At 40.2% G+C, this 22,344-nt stretch overlaps 1 protein-coding gene across 1 annotated transcript in view; it reads left to right on the top strand.

Moving 5' to 3' along the window:
- The first annotated feature begins 201 nt into the window (after window positions 1-201).
- Window positions 202-22,344, top strand: part of fbxw8 (F-box and WD repeat domain containing 8) — a 27,021-nt gene continuing 4,878 nt past the window's right edge. Inside the window, exons 1-8 of the mRNA XM_034225202.1 lie at window positions 202-809; window positions 915-1,019; window positions 2,973-3,137; window positions 3,739-3,827; window positions 10,519-10,676; window positions 11,319-11,515; window positions 12,166-12,384; window positions 19,811-19,938. Coding sequence (XP_034081093.1) covers window positions 360-809; window positions 915-1,019; window positions 2,973-3,137; window positions 3,739-3,827; window positions 10,519-10,676; window positions 11,319-11,515; window positions 12,166-12,384; window positions 19,811-19,938 — 1,511 coding nt within the window. The 5' untranslated portion in view covers window positions 202-359. The remainder of the gene's footprint in view (window positions 810-914; window positions 1,020-2,972; window positions 3,138-3,738; window positions 3,828-10,518; window positions 10,677-11,318; window positions 11,516-12,165; window positions 12,385-19,810; window positions 19,939-22,344) is intronic.

The raw sequence follows: 22,344 nt of genomic DNA, 5'->3' as shown, positions 1-22,344 counted from the left end.
ATTTCTGTTTACTGTAAAATATGCAATTATTTTTGTTTTTTCACACATAACCAATGACATTAAATATATGTTTTTCACATTGAGAACAATTGCTTGTTGTGGCAAGAGAAAAACAAACACATATCTGCCATGAATATGTTCGAGTCTATAATAAAACTGCGGAATAGAAAATAAGCGGAACTTTTGAACAGCAGCGCGTTGTCGCTCGTCGGACTGTTTATATAGAAGGACACGTGCTTGTTTTGCGCTTTGGTGTCGGTGCCGATATACCATTACAACTGGTATATATAACTAAAACATACATATGATAACGATTTTAACCCTGCTAATTTATATTTGATCAACTATGATTAAGAAATATGGCCGAGGAAGAACTTGCTGCGTTCAGGGAGAGTTGGAAAGAAGAACTAACTAGTAAAAACGACGAGGAGCGACTTGTTTGTGCCCCTTCCTCGGATGTTCCTAGTCAGTCAGGTCAGGGAGACTTGAGAAAAAGGTATTTTGAAGACTCAAAATATCTCAACACAGCCGATAGTACTTCAAAGCTAACAGAAAGGGAATGCACTGATGATGCCTCAGATACAGAGGATCAGCCTGAGTATGTGTCCATTGCACGGAGTTTGCTGGATGGGAGGACCAGTCCCCTGCTGGACAGGATTCAGGAGGAGAGAACCAGGAGAAAGAGGCAGTATCAAAACATGACCAACGCCTGCAGCAAATCCCTGCAGCAAAAACAAAAGCAACAGCAGCAGCCTCAGAGAAAAGTCAAGAAAGAAGAAGAGCTTTTGGATCAACTTATTCAGGACCTGGTATGATGATGATGGATGATGATGATGATGATGATGATGATGATGATGTTGGTTGACCAGAATCAAATCAGTATAACATGTTTGTTGTATTTCTTTCTTTTGCAGAATGAAGTCAACGACATTCCCTTCTTTGATATCGAGCTGCCGTATGAGTTAGCCCTGAAAATATTCCGAAATCTCAACTGTACTGAGCTGGGCCGATGTGCACAGGTAAGCTGCTGTGGTGGAGCTTTTTCTGATAAAAGCTTTAATCATATAACAAAAGAAAAAAGTGGCGTCATAAAGACACCTGAAATCAATCGCTCTATTTTCACCTTATTTTGTTGAGGTTGATAAAAGTTGTGGATAAAAACAAATATTAACTAACCATTAAAGGCCGGCTTTAGACTAGGCCCCATTGGGGTATCGACATAACTCTAAGGGCTCATGGTGTGATAAAGACTATGGAGACATACAAAACAGAAAACAAATCATATTTTCATTTAAAGACCCTTCTCACTAATAATAATTACAAAAATCACAACTCTGGCGAAAACTAAAAAGATGGGAATCACAACTCTCGGCTAACTCCTTCAGAGTGTCAGTCTTGATTTGATGAAGGTATTGTTTAGTGTGATTTAGCTAAGGGTAACAAGCTGGGATGGCAGCTGTTTCTTTTTTTTAAGACACACCACAATGGCTTTAAGAGGAGCAAACATTTAGTATTCCAGAGTCCCTCTGGTAACTTGTGTTTTCCATAAATATGTGTCCCCTGAAAGTTTCAGGAAAAAAGATTCTCTCTCTTTTTGTCCTGTCTGAAAATGAGCTGATAAGATTTTGGCCACTTGGTGATGTTAGCCAATATCCAACGAAGGTAGCACCCGCCCGCCTTATCACCTGAATCTCCTTCTAGAGGAACATTATGTTTTTTTAACCACATTTCTCTCAGAGTGACGTGGCCAGCAGCGGCTCATTAGCATTTCAAGCTGCATACACAGAATCAGCACTTGTAATCTGCTTGAAGTGTTTGGCACAAAATACTGTGGTAGTATAATTTTAATGAACCTGTTTCATTTAAATTTGTTCTCAAATTGGTTACAGTATTTCCTATTATTAATTGTATTTTATTTATACTTACATTTCAAACAACTAGGTTATTTAGAGTGGAGCAACTCTGATATTACCTTAGCCTGGGCGGACACACACTGCACTCAGAAACAACAAGTATCTGCAGAGTCTTAGAAAAAAAGTCCTGCTTACCCTTAGATGGCCACCTTTGCCCTGAGTTTCAGCAGTCCCATCCAGGCTTCAGGTTCTGTTCAGAGACCCATCACTCTCCTGGCTGGGCTCGCAAATAAATGTTGGAGGAAATCTCGGTCTGGGCCAGTTGAAGATCTGGATCTCCTCAACACTATACCATCACATTCTAACAGGTTCAAAAGAAGTGGCTGGAGGCAGACAGAGTTCGATGCAATATAACTTTTAGTTCGAGCAGACCCTGGGATCATACTGGCTAACCAAACATCGTTTTAGCATTTTATAGCTAAACCTTCTTGTTCCTTATTGGTTGACCTTGGTGAAAGATGACAAACCACCTCCCAGTTTCTTTGTCTGCAACTTTTTCAGCAGGTTGCATTTATTTACACTTCCGCACACGTGCCCTGGAGGCGTTCCGTCACATTGACCGCTTCTTGACCATCACCAAGGTTCACTATCAAGTGAGGGGAGTTTTACCACTGGTCTCTTTCCCAGTTGTAACCTCGCATCTCATTAGCTTCAGGCAATGTGAATAATAATTAACCTTAACCTAAAAGTGGCCTTTTCGTTCAACCTGACACACACATATACATACACACACACGCAAGATAAGTTCTACTCCAACAATACCAGAGACATGTTTCGTATATATCTGAGGCCTATATTCTATTGATGAAAAATAATGTATTAATTAGGGAACCTTTAACTTTCACTTCTGCCAACATGCAGAATTGCAGCATTTTTACCTTATGTGCTGTTAATGTGACAAGATGAATAAATTACATGTTGTGTTGTACAGCACGTCATGGTGCACAGAGCCAACTTGGCAGTCCACCGAGCTCGTTAAGCACAAATCAATTAAATGACGCATGCTGGTAATATATTCTGACTCATTCACCATGGTTACACTGTCCCATCTCCTCCTAGGTGAGCAGGGCATGGAGAGTCCTTGCAGAGGACGGCGTTCTGTGGTTCAAGATGTGCAGAGGGGAGGGCTACCATCAGGAGGCCAGCGTGTCTGACTCCCCCTGCTGGAAGAGCACGCTGCGGGACTGCAGGAACTCGGCCAAGACCGTGCGCTCCAACTGGAAGGTGGGCTCGAGCTGCCCTGCTGCAGCCAATCAGAATCACACAAACTCAACACTGGCACTGGAGTTTGTCTGGGGAAATAAGGGCACAATTTAATGAACATCACCAGTAGAAAACATTTATATAATTACGTAAATATAAAATACATATTGGTATGTAAAGGTAAATAAAGTAGTTTAAATATTTAATACTTTTTGGGCCTTCTTGGGCCCTTATTGGACCGCACAGAGGCAGACAGGAAACATGAAGACAGAGGGTTATGACAAACCACAAAAGGTCCTAGGGTCAGAGTCTAAACCAGGAACTTGCATGTCATGCACTTTAATATATAATAATAATACATGGGATTTGTATAGCGCTTTTCCTAATGCTCAAAGACACTTTACATAAAATCAGAAACAGTACAAAGAAAACAGTAGTCCAAATCCAAGTGGATTTTAAACATAATGGCAGTGACGGCAATGTTCTATTCTGATTTTAAATTGGAAGGACAAATAATTCCATTTTGATTGTTTCTCTATAGCTTTGTTAGAAATCAAATAAGGGCATTTGCTTGCACTACAATTGCAACAGTGTTTTCAGCCTGGTTCTCTTTACTCTCTAGAATCGAGTGGGCTCCATCAGCCAGCTGCAGTTCGAGCTGGGCAAGGTGCTGTGTGACGTCAGCTCCTGTGACTCCTTCGTCTTGGCTGGGTGAGATTCAAGGACTTAAGCATGATTCTGTAATCTGATGTGCATAAACATTAACTGCTCTCACACCTTGAATTCATCCTCCGATTTCTCTGTCACATAAATGCCTGTATGAATCTACAGGTTGATGAGTAGAGGTTAGATTACAAATATGTCACACTTCAACATAATACTTGTATTATGTTGCACCGTTGGAGGAGCCTGTGACCTAAGATTTTCATTGACATATCTACACTGTAGCTACGTACCAATGACAATAAAAGCCTTGACTCTTGAATCTTTAAGTCTCACTGACTGATGCAATGGTGACTGACAGACAAACCTTTGCATTAGGTTCATTGTTTTTGTTTAAAAGCTGTCAGATAACAGGTACACAGGATGTTTGATTGCCTTTTGGTTTATTTACAGAAACATTTCAAGTTACTTTTCAAGACACAATTTTAACCAATCTTCCAATTTGGCTCGGGTTGTAATGGCACAGTGAGATCATGGATTGCTATGATGCATAACAGCTTTTATTGTTGGAAACACTCACAATGCCCTAATGCATTGTACACATATAGGGCGACTGTGGCTGCGAGGGAGTACGTTTTTTCAATCAGTAGGTTGTTGGTTCGATCCCAGTCCGTGCAGTCAACATGTCGATGTATCCTTGGGCAAGATACTTAACCCTGAGTTGCTTCCGAAGGCCAACGGTGTGTGAGTTTGTGTGTGAATGTTAGCTTTCTAGAGCAAGTGGCACTGCTCTGTATGAATGAGGTATGAATGATGACATGTAGTATATAAAGCTCTTTGAGGAGTCGTAAAGACTGGATAAAGCGCTATATAAGTACAGTCCATTTACCAGAAACAGACTTTTCACCATTCTGCATGCATGTATTCTTTCTGAGGTAAAAAATTCTATAATAGTCTCTTGAGCATAATAATATGTCTGTCATAAAGGGTCTCTCAACCCAAACTTTAACAAAGGGTTGGGTTAACTTCATTGTTCTATGTTCAGGAGATTTTTTTCCAGAAGCCCTCCTTATCCTTAGAGGTCTCCTCCTCTGTAAAAGAAAAAACACACAAACACAAGACTGACACAAAAAGGAGATTGGTCGCCTACAGAAGACTACATTAAATGGACCTTTACATTGATTGGAATCAAATATTTCTCTAGGTTTAAATAATGCTGTAAACATTTGTTTTTAGACATTTGGAAGCACTCATTGTAAGTTGCTTTGGAGAAAATCTTCAGTAAATATAGTACAAATAATAGGTTATTTTAAGTATTATAATCTTAAATGAAAAAGATAATTCATGTTTTTACCATCAAATCTTCCTTATCATAACGTAAAATAAAGAATGACAAGTAAGGAAAGAGCAGCATTTTAACATCTTCACATTAACAAATATCAAATGATATAGGAGAAGGATTTAGAAACTTTATGTGATGATTCCAAGTGTTTTTAACTTAAAGTTGTCTCCTTCACCCTCGGCAAAAATAAATTCCTGATGGAAGTCATTATTGATCATATTTAGTTAGTGCGAATGCTGTTTACAGCATTCCACTATAGTTCTTCGAATCTTCTAATCAACCAATACTTTGGCTCTCAATAACTTCAGCATACTTTCAGCTACAGAAACCATTCAAATATCAAATTATTCAGCCTTTTCAAGAATCAATGGGAAACTTTCAACTTTTTCAAAATATTTCATACTTTTCAAAATATTGATTTTTCATTTTCATTGTTATTGTGTCTGTGCTTGACCCCTCAGAGTCGCAGTGTAAGAGCTGCACAGTTATGAATAAAGGCAGCTGCACCCTCTTTCATTCAGCATTCCCATTATTGCTTTATAAATGTATTCCCCCTTGTGCGTCCACTGAGGTTCGTCAGGCCCAACACATCTTCAACAAACTCCCCCTTTGCCTCATCATAAAAACCCACAAACACCAGCAACTGAGCATTGTCAGTGGTGTCAGTGGACTCACCCACAGCTAAGGAAATGCACTGTGCATTTTTTATTCCATCACAAAGCTGATGAATCAAATCACCAGCCAGTATTTATGTTCTTCTGGTTGCTGTGGAATCAGGGGATTTGCTTGATTTGACCTGTTATTTCCTCTTTTTGTTTGCCTTCAACATGGTCTCCATCACTTCAGTCATGCATTATTTTATACTGCAGTTATTATCCAGTGGAATGTCCTTACCTACTGGCCTAGTACAATCAAAGTGGTTACTTTTTTTTGGCTGGGCAGTGTAGTTTTACACACCGTCTGATTTGACTTTCTCAGGATTTAAAACAGTTTTTTGGGGGCAGACCCCCTCAAAGAAAACAATATATTTACACACGTAAGGTCATCATCTTAATAGTTGTGTATGCTCATCCGTGAGCAGAGCATCAAGTTGGCATGTCTATTACAGCTGAATGCGGCGATTACCATTTTGTTCAGAAAAACGCCTCACAAACGTATTAAGATCAACAGCTTCAGTGCGTTTTGATTCAATGCTGAGTACAGCCACACTGACAGTCTCTTCTCTGTCAGACCGCAAATACCTCATTCCTTCAGCGCTTGGGTCCGAATGCTTCTCGTTTTGCGCCGTCCAGTTCAAAATGAAATCGCCGCCAATCATATGTCCACGCTCGCGCCAGGACCGGGGGAGGGGTTACATGACGTGCATCTTGTGCTGCATTCACTTGCACTCGGACATTAGAGATTTTCTCTCATAAATGTCCGATGAGCCACAACTTTTCTTTCAAAATAAAGCTGCCAACCGGGGTGGCAGCTGGGGTGGCAAGGCCTATTTTTAGGGTGTCAGTTGCCACCCCAGTAGGTGAATCTAGGCTACTAGCTACAGTACAGATGGAACTAGATGAGCTGTTAACTCTCGCTCTGAATTTTTTTTTTTAAATTCTCGCTCTGACTTAGACAGGTTGAAAGAGACACACACATTTCCCCCACCCGCAGTCCGCGAAGACCCGCCCTACTGTGCCTCTGATTCGCAGATTGTTTGGGGGGAAAAAACGCTGACTGGATGCTGAATGTGATTGGACCAAAGCGTTGACACACACAGGTGGAACACAGTGGAACAGTCAGACATGCAGAGCGCTGTTTGCAGTGGACATAGCGGAGCATTTTGACTCGTTGCGAATGCGTTGTGGCGATGTCTCACATATAATACAGAGAGATAATACATATGAAAAGTATAATTTGCTCAGAGTCCGGAGACAGTGGTGGTTCGGTCCGGATCCGGACCGGAGTCCGTAGTTTGAGGATGCCTGACCTAGACCTTACGCCAACTGCTTCTCCTTCCACATACTTTCAGCTAGAGACTTCATTCCAACTTTCAAATGATCACAAGACCTTCAGCTATTCAATTCCTATTCAGATTTTTGATATGTTTTACACTTTTTGAGATATTTAACTTAGTTTGGAGCTTGGCAAAGAGGCTTTCTTCAGATTTTAACATGAGTGTGTATTGCGCAGCTCATTAAGTCTAGAGTGCTTTGATCTTTTTTTTTACCGTTTTTAAACTATAGTTAAGAGGTTTATTTCTCCTTCAGATCAAATGGAAAGGCTCTCCTTTCACAGCACATCTCCATGGAAACCTTTGATCTCTGGGCTCACGTAAACAGGTGTTTTGATAAGTCATCACCGTGGTAACCTTTGATCTTTGAAACATTCATTCACTACTACTTATATTTCATATCTAACTCCTTCAGCCTACTTTCAGCTGCAGAAACCATTCAACTATTAAATTATTCAGCTATTTCAGGACATTGAGTTGTTGTTTATACCTTTTTTTAAACATTTTCTTTTAAATATTAAGCTTCTTCACTATTTTTCCTACTCTTCCCGTTTAACATTTCACTTTCAAGTTTTCAACAAAGTCATTGCAATGCATTTGAGCTGTAACAATTTGATTCAAATCATTTCACTTTTCTGCATTTCTCCACTAAGTTCAGCAACACAATTACTTGGTTTTTGTAGCTAAAAGCAGCTACCATTCAGCTAATAACATATTAAGCTTTTTCTGCATTTTCAGCTAAATTCAGCCACTAATGTTCACAGTTTACAGCATTCGTACGCATTTTCTGCAGTTCAATTTATGATTAATTTTAAGGCTCATTTCGTACATTTCTGTATTGTTTATGATCCTTCAAATAGCAGTAGTTGGTTAAGTAAGAGTGTGTAAACTCTTGGTCTGAGAGAGTGATAGATTGTGAGGGCCCCCAGGAGCATGATGGTCTGCCCCCAGGAGCATGAGGGTCTGCCCAGAGGAGCTGTGCAGGGTCTCCACGGAGTCATGTGATTAGATTCCCCTCGGTCCTGCTGTGTCTCATCAGAGTACACAGTGGTTTCACAACTTTAGCTCACTGTAGTGTGTACCAAAACATTCTTGACACGAATTAAAGCACTTGAACCTACTCATAAATCTGTCCTTTTGTACCTTTGCTATTAACAAATCTACAACATTTCCCCATTATCTGTACCCAAAGGGGGATTTATCTGAATGAAAGAACTTCACTTTGTTTATACACATCAACAGCAGTTAAGATAAATCAAGAACGATTCAATTGCAGCTACAGCATCCATTTGTAATAGCGGTGGAACGAGATTTGACAATTAAAAGGCAACAGGAGAGACTGCCTCGTTAACCCAGCAACTCTCAGAGTCACTCATGGACACAAAGGCCAAATCTGCTGAGGTTCTGCACGTTGCTGTTATATGTGCACAAAGTTTCCTCTACAAACAAAAGTTCGAACAAATCACTTGAGAGATTCATCATCCTGTTGATAGTCGGCGTTGATGCGATGCACCAATTAATTGAACAAGTGTAATCCACTTGTTTATTTCCTGCCAAACCCTGTGATGAGACACACACACACACACACACACACACACACACACACACACACAGACACATCTATGCCACTCTAGCTGTCACTGTGTCACACACTCTGGCTGCGAGGCGGATTCTTGCTCAGACATGATGGTATCTGTGGAGGTGGGAATGCTGGCAGTTTGTCGTCTCCTGCAGTGAGAACTCATTGACTTGGGCCAAGGGAAATAAAGTGAAAGACGAGAAGCTTATTGAGTGTGAGGGAGCGGGCTTGTTTTTTCTTGATGAGGGGAGCATAAGGTCTAGGGCAGAGCTTCTGTTTAACATAGGGGGAAACAGGATATCTTTAATTTTATGCTGAAAGTATCTTCATTTATGCAAAGAAAAACAAATACAAAGATACGTACAGTCATGTTAATTGATTTATGAACTCCACAAATATAAGTTGTCCCAAGTATTTGGGGACAAAGAGGTCTCATAATATTATAATAATAAATATCCCTGAATAGTTTGGCATCTTCTATTGAACTCTACACTGCGAACTGCACGTTACCTGTGAGCATTTTAGAAATCTATCAGTTTCTTATGGTATTTATCATGCAAAAAAGCAGTCATTTGCTTTTTGAAACTTCCCAGATGAAATATTTTAGTATAGAAAATGTTTGATGGTCTTTTTATACTGTTTTATAACATTTTAACACCAAACAAATCAGGTCTATTAACAAGTAGGTGTACACATACAATTAATTTGCATTTTAAAGACTATTGTCCATCCATCCATCTTCTTCCGCTTATCCGTGGTCGGGTCGCGGGGGTAGCAGTTCCAGCAGAGAGCCCCAAACTTTCTTTTCCCTGGCGACATCAACCAGCTCTGCCTGGGGGATCCCAAGGCGCTCCCAGGCCAGCGAAGAGATATAATCCCTCCACCTGGTCCTAGGTCTACCCCTTGGTCTCTTCCAGGCTGGGCGTGCCTGGAACACCTCCCTAGGGAGGCGCCCAGGTGGCATCCTAACTAGGTGCCCGAACCACCTCAACTGGCTCCTTTCGACGCGAAGGAGGAGCAGCTCAACTCCGAGTCCCTCCCTGATGACCGAACTTCTCACCTTATCCCTAAGGGAGACGCCAGCCACCCTGCGGAGAAAACCCATCTCGGCCGCTTGTATCCGCGATCTCGTTCTTTCGGTCAGAAGGACCGAAAGACTATTGTAACACGTTTAAAATAAAGACCATATTTGTACAAAATACAAATATCCAAAAAGTAATAACTAATATAATAATACAATAAATAATAACATTTGATAAATACTTTATTCAAATTGGAGAGCTGTGCAGATTAAAAAATATGTAGTTATTGTGCAATTAAACAATTAAGGCAGGAAGGGTAAATCAATAAGGAACATTTTGACAATTCTCAACCCTGGTCTTATCTGTTAACATAAGTAGTGCCAAGATATCATAATTAATTTGATATCTTAATTTAAGATATTTCCAAAAACTACATACGTGTAAACCTATATAAAATGTTGATTTATAGTGAACTATGCTAAGATAACCTTCACTTCCTGCTTATCATCACCATCAGTAACAGTAGGCTCGATGTTCAGCATTGTTTCGCCCAAACAACACCCTTGTAATATTGGGAAGATCATGTAACAAAGATTTACAAAAAAAACCCAACAAGTTGGAGTGAGTAAAGGAGGAAGGTGTGAGAGGGGGAATGATTCAGTGTTGAGAGGGTGACGTCAGGTATTCTTGAGAAGCCAACTTTTCATTATGGGTGACAATTCTGCTTTAAAATCCATCTGCCTTTTTGTACGAAGCTAAATTAAATATGTTAGTGTGACTTGATGTGTTTGTTTGCACCTCAGGTACACATCTGGGGATGTGAGGCTGTGGGACACGCTGCACTGGGACTCCACCGCCTCCTTTCTGAAGATCAACAGCCTGTCAGCCAACTCTGTCCCCAGACCTCAGGTCAGCCACGTCCAGGTCAACAGCTCGGTGGCTGCTGCTGCGTATGAAGATGGTGAGTGTTAATGCTGGGGTACTCCGTTAGCACATCCTGGGGATGGTAAGACATCAGCTACAGAAATATATTTAGCATTTCCCCAAATAATTATTTTATTATTCGTTTTTTTAATTAGATTTTGCCTTATAGAGTAACACATAGGTTCCAAAACGTGTCCATCCCAAGGGTCCCCAATTAACATTATATATCTTAAAGCCTTTGCCCAATGATTGCAAGATCTCTTAAAAAACTAAAACGGTAAAAAACTAAAACAAAGAAATGAATCTTCTGAATATTTGTTTTACTTATACATTTGTATTTAAAATTGTAATTGTACCGGTCACACTTACAGCTTATTACTTGATGAATGATGTTTTGACTGGCAGCCGTAAATTATAAAATTATAAAGAGGGTCATGGCAAATAATATGTACAGATGTTATTATAAATAATCCAATTACATGTTGTATTATTTCTTTTTTTTTTGTTGCATTTTCCATCATCTTTCCTTCAATAAGTTAGGGCAAAGTTAAGAGGATGCTCACCTTGGAAATCACTGCTGTATTACACTCATCACTTTGTCCCATTGGCTAGCATTACGCTTCATTCTCTGTGTGAGGGTGCAGTTATTAACATAGTAAGGGGTTGTGTTTCCCTGTAGGCTGTGTGGACCTGTGGAGCACAGAGACAGGTGGAGAGCCCCTCCTCCACTACCAGAGCCCGGAGAGGCCCCAGGCCCTGGCCCTGGGCCCCGACAGCCCCAGCCTGGGCTCGGCTGCCGGGCCTCACGTCCGGCTGGACAGCGCCGACGACCGCGGCTACTGGAGGACGCTCTGCAGGGCGCAGCTCCCAAAGACTGTAAGCAAGTTTCATTCCTCAAATGTGTGAACTGCTGCATACTGATGTGTTGTTGTTTTCATTAAATGGCTGTGGCTCACACATTTTCCTCCACCTTTAAATAAATAAATAAAAAGTACTGATGGGAGCATTTAACACCCTCGTCTTGTTCCACATTTTGTAGCATCTCAGTTTCTGGCTCTACTAGTGCTGCAATGAATCAATGTGGATTGATCCTCTTATTGATCAGGTTTCATTAGTTTAATAAGTTGTTAATCAAGCAAAAATGCAGAATGTATTCTTTTCTAGGATATGGTTGTTAATGTACTATTGTTGGGTTTTAGACTGATGTTCTCACAAAACAAGAACATGTCACATTGACATGTAGAACATCTTGATAGGCTTTCCTTTATGCATATCTTTATTTCTCCTTTTAAACAAATCCTGTCTTTTAGAATTTTTGAAATCATGCTTTAGTTGCAGATTGTTGTGTTAAATGTGCAATGTAAAGCTCTATGAGAACACTTTTTTGATTTGTATAAAATGTTAGAGAAAAAACGAGGTACCGTAATAATATAATTTAAATTCATGCAACTGCACAAAAGCTTAAGTTGGAGAGTGAATCAGTTCTTCTTTCTGCTCTGAGTACATGAGTCTTGTCTGTACTGCAGGTAGAGAGCCTGGTCCTGGTGCCGGGCCGGGGGCGGCAGGGCCCGCTGGCTGCTCTCTCAGCAGGAGACGCTGTGTACCTGTTGGACCCTCGGGAGGAGGAGCCGCGGACCCTCCACTCAGTCTACGGTCACCCTGTTACCTGCCTCGATGCCTCCGACTCCCAGGTTGCACTGGGAGTGAAACGCACTGGCTGGGCCATGCACGACGGAGGAAACAAGGTGGGTTCAGTGTCCCTGCACAGCTTTTATTAAATCTAAGCACTAGTATTGGTGAAGGTAGTACATCATTGACCCCAATCAGAGTAAACCAATTACAATGACTTGAATAGATAGTGAAACAACTTTTAACTGGATTCTAATGAACAACTACCTAGAGAATTTTAAACCTTCTTGAAACCCAAGGACACTTGTCATACTGAACATTTGTCAAATGTCAAGATGTGTGGTTGCTGAACTGCAACCACCACGCAAAGTTTCTTGCTCTTATACCGTGAATGTTGCTCATTACGATCAAAAGCAGCTCGCCAAATATCACTTTTTCACTTGCGTCAGTTTGGATTAACTGCCAATACGAGAGTATTGTGTATAAAAAGTGTTTAGCAATATTTGTCGGGATACCTGAAGGCAACATGACTACGTAAGGCCTGTCACTCATGATTCCAAGCCCCACTCAGGTAAGGCCCGCCCCCCGTGCAACACCAGCAACGAAAAAATAAGATTTGAAATTGAAAACGATCTGAACTAGAAAAAACTGATTTGAAACCGATTCAATTCTCTGAATCAAAAATGATATTCAACCTGAAAAAACGTTTTAAATTCATATTTTAGTTTGAATACATCACTGTACTTTTTCAAAGTTCAGGGTCAAAACTTGAACTTTCAAATACATTTAATTTGTTCGAATGATCAAACCTTTGGCCCAGATTAAGCTCCATAGAACAGCTGAAGTAGTCCATTGTATCAGCAATTTGTTTATGAAATGTTCTAGTGTTTGTTAGTGGAATAGATGGAGCTGTATCAAGGCCTCGTCTGACAAACAAAGGAGGGAATGTTGACGGAGGACATGGCAAAACCTCAAAACTCTGCAGCTAGATTTGAGATGCATTGTAAAAAATAGTATTAAAAAATGTCCCAGTCCTTACTCATTGAGATGAAAGGTTTCCAAAAACATTTACCAAGGTGCTTCCAACAGGTGCATGATACAAACAACTGGAACATTTGCCAAGGCAAACAATGAAGTGTGCTCAAATGGAATGATGCCTCTTTTCTTTCAGGAATACAATTCATGGAGAGGAGAGCAGTGAGGACATGGGTTTTGGTTCAACCTTTGGCTAATAACTAAATATTTGTAGTCAGGTCCACACCTTTATCTGATTTAACATTGTAGTTGCATTGCTAACTAACACTTCTCGTGTCAATGTTAGCAGAATCTCTTGAAAGTGTGATCACTATTACACCGTGTCCCCTCAGACCCATTGGCTCCCCTCAGAAATGAAAGCCACGTACCTGCAGGGGATTTGTTTCGCAATCCTAAACAGCGACATGCTCTCTTTGGGCTCTGCCTCCTAATTACTACAGCCTTCAAGGGCACTTTGATAAACTTTGGTTCCCTAAGCTCTATCTGTTTGCTTCTAAAAATATGAGGTTACTAAGGACCCTGTGCACCTAATTGACTCTTGAGCCTTTACTTAGGGAGCACAAAGAGCCACGAGACAGCCGTTCTTTTGGGATGCAGCAGTCATTATGCTTTACAAAGCTTACTTCATCAAGATATGTTTCTGTCAATGTTAATGGATGGAACAAAGAATAAATAAAGGAGTTTGTCATTTAAAAAGCAGATGTTAGCTGCAGTAAGGACCTGCAGAGTGGATGCTAAAACCTCCAGTAGCACCGGAGCACGCTGTGTGTGTGCAGCAATCTGTTTGTTATGGTTTCTGGCACAGCTTCACCACTGACATCATCCCCTGTTAGAAAAGGCACAGCCATACTTGGATTCAGTGACTGCTCTAAAGCACCACACAGTGGACCAAGAGAGAGTAGCAGTGAGGGGAAACAACAGCCTCACCTCATCATGACACAAACAAAGCCACATTGGGTGATGTACAGGCAAACATCTTTCAGGGGATGAATATATGAATGATATGTTATCCTCTATTATGTTACTAGGCAGAAACTAGTAGACATGATGTGTTTGAGCTTCAGTTACATAGTGGTTTGCTTTATTTAATTGAGAGCTGAAATGATTAGTGGATTCATTGATAACCTGATAAAAACAAAAAAATTGGCAACTATTGATCATTGATTCATTTAATTGAATATTATATGAGTATATATCATATATACATATATGTAAATTATCTGCATTTCTCAGTTTTATAGCTTTTTAAACAGTATATTTGTAGGTTTTGGTTGGACACAACAAGACATTTTGGAGACGTCACCTTGGAACATCTTTTATTATTATTCTACAGAATAATATATTTGTTGCCAATTATTAGAAAAAGAACCTGAGGGTCTATGGGTAATGAAAACAATCATTAGTTTGCTCACTAACTACAATTTGATTTAAAGTATGGAAGTATTATCCCGTAGTTGTAGTTGTCTGTTTTTGCAAAAGTAACTTGATTTTGAGTTTATAAATGCAGCTAATCTCAGATTTTCTACTAAATTAAGTCATTATTTGTATCTACATCATCTATTTTTCTTTCCTAGCATACTAAGCATTTTAGGTTTGATTTGTTTCATTTTACGCCCGGAAACACAACCCTTTTCTGTTTCTATAGTGATCTTAGCCCAAACTCCTCTCACATGATTAGCATAACTCTCTTGCTAATTAAAATATTTCACAAATTTAATGAATCTGTCTGTCACTATCGTAACGCTTGTAACTGCAAATTCATACTGTGAAGGAGAGAAAGCATGAATTGGCAACAACCGTTAGTGATCCCAGACCTTTCTGAAGCTGCTTTTGAAAACATATGCTTCATTAAAACTGTCAATATGCTTAATTAAAATCTACCAAAATGGAAGCCAACAAAGTCATCTCGCACTTTTTCCTGTCTCTCAGAAGACTGATGTGTTTTAATTTACAATATTCTGATGAACTCAACTTCATTGGCATATTTTTGTTAACTTCTTTGAGCATCAGTGGTGAATTTGTTGAAGTCTTGTTTCAAAATCTGACATGTTATCTCTCTGTCGATATAGAAGATTCTTCATTATACTTTGGCATGTTTTTGGCTTTGTCTCGGAGCCTTCACCATCTTTATTGGTGTAGTGGGTTTGGCTGTGTGTGCGTCTGGTTGGAGCCAGTCTCCAGGTCCTCATTACTGCTCACAACCTTCCTGCCAGTGGAGCAGTGGCTCCCAGGCAGACACCCAGCTTGTGCCTGAGCTTTCAACACAAGCTGGCAAACTATCCATCCACTGCAGTGGATCGACCACAGAGCACGAATGCTGTCAGAAAATCTGTCATCCTTTCATTGCATCAGTTCAGACGGCTGGTAATGAATGGGATGGTAAAAGTATTGTGAGAGATCAGCATCAAGACACCCGTCCATCAGGATCATTTAGTCAGTAAAAACCAGACCGGCTGATTCCTGGGTTAAAAAATAGCTTTAATAGTCAATTGTATTAATAGAACTCACATGGAAGTGAATACTATGTGATTATAGACTGTTGCAAACATGGTCTGTACTGTATATAAGAAGTAGATATGGTCAATTTACGATCCAATCGGTTTGAGGACTAAAGTTTTAAATCCTCTGGCATTTTGATTCATTGTTGCCGAAAAAAAGTCAAAATCAAAACTTTCATGAAGTGATAACACGGACAACAACCGAACCGGACAACGCCATGGTAGAGACCTGTCAATCCCAAGGTAGCCCTCAACTATACTTTGCTTTATTGTTTATTTGACTCTAAATGGGAATATAATGAACATTATGTCATATAGAATGACTCATAATGTTTACTGAGGTAATAAATCAAGTGATAAGTAGGGTCATTTTTTCATAAACTTCTATACAATTAGACAAACCACTATGCTAGGCTGGGAAATGCCACTTCACTGAATCTGCCTTGCACACCTACATGCAAACACACAGCATACACACTCCTACGCAATATAAACGCACCCTCACTAGAACGCAGCACTCTCTGACTTATATAGCTCCTTCCGAACGGTTATCTTGGAGAATGACACTAGAAAGACTTACTTTTTTAATGTATCCATCTAGCCTTTTTGTTGATAGCAAACAGCTTCTACCCATAACAACTACCAATGAACCAAGCAGCACAACTAAATTAAGATTTGCGTTTTACTCTGCTTGTTCCTTCCCCAAAATGACTCTACTTGTTCTGGGGATGGATCAAAGTCAACTGTAAGCAGTTGTCTCTACAGCTGTGAAAATACACACAACAATACAACTGCTGTATACTTTGAGCACGTTTGAGACACTAATCTGTTGGGATGACTTGGAAAAACACCCATCCCACATGACATCAAACTCATTCCCTGCATCTGGTCCAATGTGCTAATCTCTGTTTGTCCACATGGTGTCTAAACCAAATGTAGCTCTGAAGCCATATTTGTTTCAGATGTGGGTGTTTGTATGACAAGGATGGGGAATCATGGTCTGCAGATTTCATTCAAGCTGTTTAGCTCAGCTGGTTATTTTACTCATAAGTTCCTCTTTATACTTCATGAATCATTAGTGGAGTCTGGAGTGAAAACATTACGTTTTAAAGCAATTGGCTTTCCATTGCCCATGGTTGCCATTAGGGGGAGGGGAAATAATGCAAACCGCATGGCATCACACTGTTTTGCGGTGCAATATAGTATCAATACACGCACAACGACCAATCGTTTATTATTGATCAAGTATTTATATCTCAAATAAAACTTCTTGGTGTTGATTTTCTTCATCATTAGGTTGGATGGCCAGGAGTTGATCAGAACTAATTGAGATATCCGAGTAAGAAATCTTAAATGCGCTAAGAATGTCATGTTATTGGATAAAACAGATCACAGACAAACTGCATCATTTTCATTGAAGAAAGGTAATACATAGCAATATTATGTTATTGCAATAATACTAAGTAGTATGATGTAATCGTATTACGGGGCCATCAATATTCATGGGGTGTAAGGGTACATTTCAAATTGAACCCAAAACCAAACCAAATTCTGCTTTGTGTTCAACGATGCAGGCAACAGAGCCATAAAAGCTTTTCTCAAAACCACAACAATGATTGCCTCATCTTTAATCTTTTTTAAAGCAAAGAGAGTAATCACATTAACGTTCCAGTACAAGCCACCATTAGGGTTCCTTTGTCTGCAAGCCTCACTGGGGTTCCAGAAAGTGCATTAACCCAACAACTCCTCTCCAGTCTGTCACCATTATTCTTCTGCCGCAGTCTCACCACAGCCCCCCCATAATCACACAACGGCTCCTTTGCCTCCCTCAGTGCCATTTTTCATTTTAGTGGGCGAGGTGGGCAGATATTTAATACAAATATCTGCCCTAAATTGTAATCATTTGTTATGAACAGCAGGCTGAGTCTCATTTCTGCGTCTCCCTCCCCCCCCCCCCCCCCCCCCACCTCCTTCCGCTGTCCAAATCCTATCAAGCTGTCATTTCAAAGTCAGGTGTGATTTGGGCTTTGCCCCGGGGTGGTGCACAATTAAAGCTCTGCTTGGCCCAAATAAGGGACGCACAGAAACTGCTGGCACCTCCTCAAGGCGTGCATCATCCCGTCTTCCTTCAAACTTCTCTATCTTTGTCGCTGTCTCTCCATCTCACTCTGTATTTGTGTCTACCTTCTGGCTCTTTTTCTCCCTCCTCCCCCCTTCCAATTGAATGTCTTCATCGTTTTAATTATTCAAAGTTTTGCCTGGCGGTTATCCTGTTGGTTCTGTCTCATTTGGATGAGAAAACACCAGCCGCTAATTGACCAATTAGGCCGGCTCCAGATGACATCATTGTAGTTTTGTAGAAAGAAAGTGTGTTGCAGCCACAGAGCCTCAGGCGGTGGTGTGCTTCTTGGTCAGTAATTGAAGAATGCCCTTAGGTTTAGTTTGATGTTGTAATCACCAGATTTAACAATGAACTACTGGTTAGTTTTAATTAACTGGCAAAGCATCACTTCAGTAAGCTGTGTTTGTCCTCTGTACGGAATATGATAATGTCCATTCTCAGTGTGTAGAGTTCAATTGTGCAGTGTATTGAATTGGCGGGTTTGAAAGATAACGTTTTTAAGTTCACTCACAGTAGTCCATTGCTTTAATTTAAACAAAGGTAATACTCTGCACCACTGCCATGCTTTGAAATATTTTTTGACTTGCGTGCAACATTGTATTATACAGACTTATTTTTAATTTTTTTAAATAAGCTATAGAATAACACACCATTTATTTTTATTTTTTATTTTTTATAAACACACTTCTTCAGATCTCAGATCCTGAGTCAAACATGTAAGGATTATTTCCGTTTTTCAGTTGTTTTGTACATGCCATAAGATTGTATTGTAATATCTGGCCTCACTCCTCATTGTTGTGTAGTTAATGTTAATATGTTCATTGTACCATTATTTGATCATATGCCTTTATTATTGTGTTTTTATGATAGTCCTATTCCTGTTACAGCATTGTTTATATCAAAACAACATGAACCCCTACCACGGCCTACCCCACGCTCAAACACCCTTACATTCCTTTCTTAATATAGTCTTATCTCCTGTTCCAGTTTCTTATCAATTCATCCCATACTTTTAAAGTTCCAAGATGTAAACACCCTCCAAAGCTTACAGTCGACTCTGTAAACACATACGCAGGATGTCATTCTCACGTAAACATTTGGTGTTAGTCATAGGCGGATTTTGCAGGGGGGGCATTGAGTGGCTGAAATATGTTACAGCATTACTACGTCTAAAACTAAAAATAAATACAAATATTTCGTATATCAATATTTTAATAGATGTAATATAATGATTGTTACAATACAAATCTGAATAATATCATGTTTTGTTTGAAATAATTTCATGTTTGAGCAGTCGCATGTTGTGGCGTGTGTGTGTGTGTGACGTATGAGGTTAAGGACACAAGTTCACTCGCTTTTTTTTGCATACAAGTGATTCAGCTATTGTATTACAATAATTAGCAGTAATGGGTATTGCGGCAATTTTTAAAACGTCCAATTTCTGGGACGTTTAAGGCGTCTACTTCTGCACTAAGTAGGACACTGGTTAATAATATTGTAGCGTGTTCAAGTAACCAAGGGATATAGTAGTTATCAAATAAGTATAAGATGTGCACAGTTATAAGTTTTACAGATGTAATACACTGTTGTTGGGGGGAGAGACCGCCCCTTCCATATGAGTGTGTGTGTACGGCGGGCATGAGGCGTGCATGACGGGACGAGTTGTGTTCATATGTGGAAAAGTCATACTCAGTGCGGTGAACGCTGGCTTTATTGCTACTGTATCCGTAGCACCCCACGCAATAGTTGGGACTGTGTACTGACGTCAATAAAAAAGGTTTGCCCCCCCAAGCGCAAATGTCAAACTCCGCCTATGGTGTTAGTGCATCAGTAGGTTAAATGGGCTTTATACATTTGAAAGGGTTGATGTGTTTCCCTGCTTCTCAGATCCACGTCTACAGCCTAGAGACGGGTAAACCTGTGTCTTCTGTGGGCGACTCGCTGGGAGACTTCACGTGCATCAACCTGAGAGACAGCCCTCCTCACCTGCTGGTGTGTGGAAACAAAGACAGGAGGTAGGATACTTTCACATACATGGTGAAATAGGAAAAGATATCCCAATACTGACACCCTGCGATTAATTCAAACATGAAAAGGTGTTGAAACTGAGCCAGGGACTTAAGCAGAAAGACATGTCTGTTCATTAGTTTTCCCACAGTGGCACCTGCTGAAGGAGACAGGGAAGAGGAGGACGCAGTGGAGAACAGGTGTTAATAAAGAGTGTGAGACGACACGGCTCTTTTCAATTAGTGCATTAGTCCCACTTCACAGACTCTTTGTTGCCTTGAAAAACAAGTAAAAAACAAAACAAGAACGAGGCATTGACATATGTAAATGTGAGATGTTTTTTTCTTTGTGTTGAATACAATGTCTGTCTCCTTCATTATCTATTATACTATACACGGAAAATATCTGTCCGTCTTGATGCCATCCAGCAACAACACACACATCCATGCGTGTACACACACTTGCCACATCGCTAACCTGGCTCTCCAGATGAGGAAAGACTCATAAAAGAGGCCTTCTCATCTATTCTGCACTTGTTAGCGGGTGCTGCGGTGCATGAGCTGGCAGGAAAAGAAACATCCCTGGCACGTCTTGGCCCAAAGCTGCCCCTGCTGCCTCTATTCAGCACCAAATCCATCTGGCTGTTAAGTAGTTGGCTGAAAGTGAAAGACAGACCACATCATATTGTTTAGATTTCTGTCTAGCCCATTTTTCTTCCTAGGTATGACTCCTAGCGACTGAACTGAACCACGCTAAGTAAAAAAATGTCTATATGAACGTGCCAAAAGGAAATATTCAGCTTTGATTTGATTTAAACATTTGTTTATTTTCATGCCAGAGCATTGTTTGAGTCTTTATCCGATTCCTTTTTTGCATCACTTTCGGTCTTTGCCTTTTGATAGATGTGTAGTTTCGTTCTTGGCTCTTTCCCCTTGGCCCCAGCCGATACAGCCCGCAGTCAAAGACAAATGAGGGAGACTGAGGGACAGTGGGCGATCTTGGACCTCTGACAGGGTGGCTTAAGGCCAAAGCCTAATGCATCCCTTCTTTTTGTCCAAATTAGTTTTGTCCCTCTGTTCTTTGCGAGATCCAGGGAGCGAATGAGGAGTCCTGATAAGTCCGTTTAGAAAAAGGCTGCATCTGTGCAAAGGGAAAGATGATGGCTAAGAGCAAAATTGGATAGTACGAGGTAAAGGGCGGAAATGGTGAAGGCTTACCTGTGGCTATTGAACACTTATCATTATACTGGGCTTCTTGAGTCCAGTTTTAGGACCACTTGAATTCTTGGATGTAACTTGGCTTTTTCCTGCCAATCTAACTAACCAGATTATTGCCAATTTAAAAACTGATTTTGTTACAATACATTAGTCAGATGGCTCCAGGGATAGCAATGTTGATCTGTTGGTCAAAACAATGGGACGTTAACATTTTTTAGACTCTTTTGTAATCGGTGGATCGGTCTTACTGACTGGTGATCATCTCAGACGCGACACATTTCAACTTTTACATCCACTTGGCACAAAATACTGATCCTTTCAGTTCCTGATGACTTTGATGGTCCTCTGACTCGTCCTCTATCATCACCATAAAGCAACAACTCTAGAGTGGATCACGTTTTGTACAGAGATTTGCTTCCCTTAGAATGAATTGTCCTGTTCATCTAGCTAATGACATTCCCATCAGCCTCAGCTTCCCTTAGAAACTGTTAGCGAACATTAGCATACCATAATGCTACACAAGAGGGTGGACATGGTTCACATTATTGCAGCTAAGACAAGACGGTAAAACTCATTGTGAGGATGGTGTACAGGCCAACAAACTGAAAGCAAATCATAAAAGTAGTTTTGTTGTTGTATAATATGCTTTTCAAATGTCTCACTAGCAGTATTTGTGATGGTAAAGGCTGTCCTCACCTTAGTCAACCCATGACAAAGTCTTGAAGAACCAAGTGAGAACAATATCAATCAATCAAAACTGTATTACAGGCTCAGGGTCCAGATAAAAGACATTACATATAATAAATTACATTCACAGCATAAAATAAAAATGCATATATTCAATACATTTTGCCTCCTCATTTTTGATGCGTGTTTTTTTTATCAAGCCTCCCGATCTTTAAAGTAAAGTAATTGGGAACAGGAGTATCTTAAACTTGCATTGTTTCAAAAAGCCAGCAGGTCAACCAACTTATCACATGATTCTTTACCCTCAGTAACCATTTTGTATGTTCTCAATAACTCATTGAATTTGATAAATGGTCCACTTTAGAGAGAAATACACCATAACGCTGCAAATGCTTTAGGGAGTGGCTACATGTGATAGACAGGTTGTTACAATGTTGTTGTCCAGTTTTTGTGTTTCTTTGTTTTTTGTCTTAGTAATTAGACTCTATCGTTATTGGGTTTCTGTTTCTG

Source organism: Gymnodraco acuticeps, unplaced genomic scaffold (genome assembly GCF_902827175.1).
Source record: "Gymnodraco acuticeps unplaced genomic scaffold, fGymAcu1.1, whole genome shotgun sequence".
NCBI lineage: Eukaryota > Metazoa > Chordata > Actinopteri > Perciformes > Bathydraconidae > Gymnodraco > Gymnodraco acuticeps.
Note: the sequence above shows the minus strand (reverse complement) of the source record. Positions and strands in the feature narration are given on the sequence as shown.